At 43.7% G+C, this 6000-nt stretch overlaps 1 protein-coding gene across 4 annotated transcripts in view; it reads left to right on the top strand.

Moving 5' to 3' along the window:
* The window catches only part of KATNA1 (katanin catalytic subunit A1), a 70698-nt gene extending 64994 nt beyond the window's left edge, over positions 1 to 5704 (top strand). For all 4 annotated transcript variants that reach the window (XM_073560197.1, XM_073560194.1, XM_073560196.1 and 1 more), the window contains 2 exons: positions 4532 to 4658; positions 5335 to 5704. In XM_073560197.1, the coding sequence (XP_073416298.1) occupies positions 4532 to 4658; positions 5335 to 5533 (326 nt within the window). In that variant the 3' untranslated portion in view covers positions 5534 to 5704. The remainder of the gene's footprint in view (positions 1 to 4531; positions 4659 to 5334) is intronic.
* Positions 5705 to 6000: the final 296 nt, after the last annotated feature.

The raw sequence follows: 6000 nt of genomic DNA on the forward strand, positions 1-6000 counted from the left end.
TTTAGTCACGGTAAATAGGTGATTAAGCAATTCCTTCAATTCAGTCACCTGTGTCCATTGACCTTCATTTAGGGTTACCTGAGGGTTCGCCATATCTATAAGAAACGGTTTTAGCCAGGATCAAAACTAGGGGGGGGGCAGAACCTCATACTGTTCCGCAGAATCTCATACTGCACACCTCAACTACTGCAGAACCTTATACTGCACAGCCCTACACTTGAAAATAAAGGCTGCACCTTAAGATGTGGTGAATGCAGTCTATTTATTCCAACTATCAATTGATGTTGATGTGTTACTGAAGACGAGCAATGCCTGTCCTGGGCGTCCTTTTGGGCAGCTATGAGGTGTACCTGACTGGTGCTAAAATAAAAGGAGTGTTAGTCTGTGTGCTACCCGGCTTTCATTCTTTTTGGTACAGATAAGATATGGATAGACAGATATGGATAAATGGATAGATAGAGCAGATTTCTAATCTGCTTTTGCTATTGAAAACATTATCTATGAGCTCAAAAACCTTTCAGGTGATGCGGTTTTTTAAAAAGCTGATCTGCTTTTGCAGCTGAAAAATGTATCCTCAAAAAACGCAGCAAAAACGCTGTGTGTGAATGTAGCCATAGAACAGCCATTTATAGGACATTTCATAACTTTCCCAAATTCTTATGAAAAAATATTCAGCACATTCTGCATTGAACTACTGTACCCAATTTATTATATATTTTCGGAGTCTGACCATTTTATACCGACTCTGACTCCACCAAAATGAGCTCCGACTACACAGCTCTGGCGGAAACCACAGCAGAAGAGGTAGCAGGAGGATGCTCAGATCTGTCATGCTTTTTAAGGTGTGTACTCCTCTACACCTTGTGCTTGGAATTCAGATGCTTTGTCATGCAGGTGGTGCTCTGGTTCATAAGATTTATGCCCGGCATCAAGCTCTGATGTCACAGCGTTGCAACAACCCGTGTCTTCTCGTCAGCACAATGCCTCAAGAAATGCCATACCAGGGATCTCTTTTGAACTTGTTGGTTTACTCATTTCCTTGGCGTGTGGTGGGCAGTAGCAGCAGGCGTACTGGCTAATGGCCGCCTGCTGTACTTTTAAACCCTGTTCTTTCTCTTTCTGTGCTGCTGGGGCAGTGTGACCACCTCCTCTTTTTCCAACCTGCGCCTACGTCACTAGGATGGTCTTTGCTCAATGTGGGGTATAGGACCTCATTATCCCCCGCATCATCTTTCACCCATTCCTCACCCCTGCCCTCCTTGCCAGTATGCACATCTGCACATTGCAGAAAGACGCAGAAGTTGGCACCTGCTGAGTTTCGTCGCTCGCTGACTCTGTGAACTAGCCCTCCCATGTACTCCTCCTTCAACATAACAAGTGGTTGCGCATCAGTGCATTCAGTCTCTTCCACTTGTGGGGCAGGACCAGGTGGATGGGCCACAGAACCCCAGCCATCCGAGTCAATAAAAACTGAACAGACTGCTGCATGACTTGGGCTTAGACTGCTTGGCTGATTTGTAAGGGGGTGAGGTGGAAGAAAAATGCCCATGGTCTTCAGGTGCCAACTCTGTACTTTCTACAGGGAACTGGATGGAAGACAATGCAAAGGAACCAGAGGCATTCTCAGACATTCAATCTAACACTGCCTCAACATTTTCTGGCCTCACTATTTGGCCAGCGGTACTCGGACCTACGAAATGACGCATAAGGTCCTGCCACCTGTGTACACATGAGGAAGGTGTTGCACTTGGACACGTAACAGGCACAGATTGACCACGTCCTCTCCCCGCAGCAGCTACAGCAGGACCATGTTCCCTATTTGATTCTTTCCTTTTTTCCCCCTAAAAAAAATTCCCAGTAGAGAAGAGGCTGTATTACGGGCACGCTGCACCAGGCTGTATTATGGGTCCTCTACACCAAGGCGTCAGAATGGTGGCGCAACAGTTTATCTGGTCTTTATACAGGCCGAGGCACAGAATGCACCAGCCAATCACAGCCATGCCAATAACTGGCATGGCTGTGTTTGGGCCTGAAGTGCCCACAGCCTTAGAGCTTGTTGATTGGCTGCACAAGCTTCATTAGTCTGGCAATCCCAAACAGAAACACGGACTTCTGTTTGGAAGTCGGGGTTCTCTTTACCGGTTACTTGGTGTCCGGTACGAACCCTGAACTTTATCGTTCATGTTCACTCATCCCTAATTACTACTGTTCATAGTTAACAATTTTTTTCTGTTTGGATTGGGTGAGTATGCTGTCCGTCAAAGCTGCTGCTATGCAGGTAGATGCAAGCTCCACTAGATGGCAATAGAGTGGAGGGAAGACTACACATAGCAAGAGCAGACCTGCAGCGCAGCAGCAAGGCTACAACCAGGTGGCAGCGGAATAGTCAAACAAGCCTGGTCGATATTAGTCTGCAGCGCAGTACCAAAGGAATAAACAAGCACAGAGTCAGAAACAAGCCAAATGGGTCAATATCGGTGAGGAGCAGATATGCCAAAGACAAGAGACAAACAGCAGGTCAGGGTCCAAGCCAAGTCAGATACCAGGGAGTCAAAACACGAGAAGGGGAACACAGACTTGGGACTGGAAGAGAGGAGTAAACAGACATGGCTACAGTCAGCAAAAGCAGCAGGATAAATCAGGGCAAGCAGAGTCGGCTACACACGCCGTAGGCAGAAACTATAACTGACACCGCCTGAAGGATGCAGTGGAGAGAAATTTGAAAAAAATACGACTTCACATTCCCCGGACACAGGCTAAGCGCTGTTATGCTGCACCCCTGGTGCCCCCTCCTATAGCGCTGGTTCATTTACCTGTGATCAGTGTGGGATCACTGGACATGGCTCACAAGCTAAAAAATACTCTATACAGTATCCACCTGGGACTCTAAGCGTGGTATCCAACACGCCACCAATCTAGCTATAGCCACAACATTCTCACATTCAAGGCATCACTGGCTTGCCTGTTCATGTACAGCGCCAGTTTGGGGCAGTAAACCTAGTACTCAATACGCTGTCAGACTATCAACTCCCATATTAGTCCCACATACGAAAGACTAGAAGCAGTGGGATGAAATTGAAAGGGAGGAGACACAGATTAGATATTAGAAAAAACTTTTTGACAGAGTGATCAATGATTGGAACAGGCTGCCACGAGAGGTGGTGAGTTCTCCTTCAATAGAATCCTTCAAACAGAGGCTGAACAAGCATCTGTCTGGGATGATTTAGTAAAATCCTGCTTTTGAGCAGCGGGTTGGACCAGATGGCCCAGGAGGTCCCTTCCAACTCCACGATTCTATGATTCTATTTCTCTACAGTGCCTCTTTGCCTTCTTGTGCCGCTTCCCAGTAGACATCTGTTTTACTTTAATACATCTAGTTACATATTCAGTACCACGAATTGCGTACCCATTACAGCATACCCTACAGCATATGGGTTTTCCTATACAGCTCCTTTTTTTAGCTAAATCAACCATGAGAAACTTATTCTGATGAAGGTCTGTTGTTTGACCAAAAACGTTCAAAAGGTATTTATTGAATTGGATGCGATAAAGGAACTGTGAAATTGCCTTCGTTTTTGAGTGCCAAATTTTTGTTTTTGATATTTTCTGCAGTGGAGAGAAATAGCCGGCCTGAAGTCAGAAGGAGGCAGAGAAGTTAACCCTTAACATGATCAGACCAGGAAAAAGAGACAGGACACAAAACCCGACCTGGATCATGACACTGACATTTTTTTTTTAACCATGCTTTTCTGCTTTTCAGCTCCAGAGGAAGGACAGACTCATTTAATGTTCATGTAAATAGTAACAAAGGGATAGATTGTTACTTACCTGTAAAATTCAATAGTTGGATTGTGGTGGTTAACGGTTATATACTGGTAGCCTGGGGCTCATGTAGGTGTTATGCATTCTTGCTAGTATATTACAAAATGTTATAAGGTCCCCTCCTGGGACTAAGGTTGGTTTCACACTTACGTTTTTTAGCGCTGCGCCTCGTGCGCATGCGCATTGCTCCCTATCTTTAACATGGGTGAGCATTGTCTAGTGCATGCACGCGTTCGTATGCGTTTTCGTGCGCATTTGTTTTTTTGTAGTGTGCGCCTAGGCGCGCCGGACGCAACCTGTTGCATTTTTGGTCCGTCCGACCTGTCTCAAAACGCATGCGTACGGAATGCGAAAAAAAATTAGTCTATGGGAACGCACGCGTGCGCTAGGACATGCGCACGCATGTGTTTAAAATCGCATGCGTTTTTTGAGTTAACATGGTGACAAACTGGTTAAATCGCATGCGCAAAAAAACAGCAAGCGCACGAGGCGCAGCGCAAAAAAACGCTAGTGTGAAACTAGCCTAAAAAAAAAAACAAATGCAATAAAATGTATGTATTAATGTACTAAAATGTATGTGTTCTCCATTCAGGCAGAAGGGGGAGAAAAAATATAAATTATTTTTCTTCTTTTGCCTGGATGGAGATCTCTGTATACATTTGTATATCAATATACCTGAGTGTGTGTCTTTTTGCTTTGTCTTTTCCAGCCAAAGGCAGAGGAGAGCTCTTAAGAATAAACCTTAAAGAGTTGGAATTGGCAGGTGATGTTGACATTGACAAAATAGCAGAAAACATGGATGGTTATTCTGGGGCAGATATAACCAATGTATGCAGGTATGTAATTGGTAATCCCTAGATATGTTAATTGTAGACTTACGGTATAATACTCAGAATATTATCAAAGTGTGCAAATATTAGAATGAACAGTTTATTCTATAAAGGGGAGAAATCCAGTGCAGAATGGCCTGGTGACTTTATGAGCCCCTGTAGTATTGCATATGGTAAGGAATAGAATCTATCAGCTGGTTTTTATAATGTTCTGAAAGCACCATGCTATGGGGGCAGAGACCCTGATTCCAGTGATGTATCACTTACAGGTCTGCTTGCTGCAGTATTGATTCAATTCCTGTTTTCTCTGCTACCAATTCTCTGAAAGCTGAGCTGTGTATAACCCCACCTACACCACTGATTGGCAGCTTTCTGTGTACACTGTGCTTGGGCAGCAATCTGCCAGTCAGTGGTTGGGACAGAATTATACAGTGCTCATGAATGTGTTTGATTACATGGCACCAGATTTACTAGTCCTCTTGTGACTTATCAGCTGCTGATAAAGCATTGATTTTGTAAAAAATGCAGCAAGCAGTCCAGTAAGTGATACATTGCTGGAGTCAGTGCCTCTGCCCCCTATATTATACGGTTCTCTGATTACATGTCAAAATTTAGATGGCAAAAACCTGGTAGCATAATCCATTTAATACTTCATGACCTAGAAATGCTCATATCTCCACAGAGACGCTTCTTTGATGGCAATGAGAAGACGTATTGAAGGCTTAACGCCAGAAGAAATTCGCAATCTTTCCAGAGATGACATGCACATGCCCACTACAATGGAAGACTTTGAGATGGCATTGAAGAAAGTATCCAAATCCGTGTCCGCCTTGGATATTGAAAAATATGAGAAGTGGATAGAGGAGTTTGGGTCTTGTTAACAGGACTCTTAAAGACTAGACATAAAAGCTGTCAGTCAGCCTGAAGTCTTAATTTTTTTTCTGTAGTTTATATCTTTGCTGACTTGGCCCTGGCTGCTGTATTTTTTTTTTTTAACTCTTTGTAAGCTGCAATGATTCTTAAGATAATAAAAAAAACACTTTTTGATTCTATTTACTACTTTTATAATCAAAGGGAGTTAAAACCAGAAATATTTCGGTTGGATATCTCTCAACACCAGATTTTTAGAGGCGACACCTATGATTGATGAGCTTGCAAAACTTCTGAATCTTTAAAATGTAGAATCTTTCTATGTCTGAAATTGAAGGCCAAGTCGTGAGGCTGCACTACTGAGTGACACTGGTGACCTATCCGCTCATATTTTATCTATCAAGGTACGGTCCTGGAAATCTTGTGAGCATTCAAGTCCTCGAATTCACCAATTTCTGCATCCTACCTGTCCTGAATA

Source organism: Dendrobates tinctorius, unplaced genomic scaffold (genome assembly GCF_039654945.1).
Source record: "Dendrobates tinctorius isolate UK_male_01 unplaced genomic scaffold, ASM3965494v1 ptg000293l, whole genome shotgun sequence".
In the NCBI taxonomy this organism is placed as follows: Eukaryota; Metazoa; Chordata; class Amphibia; order Anura; family Dendrobatidae; genus Dendrobates; species Dendrobates tinctorius.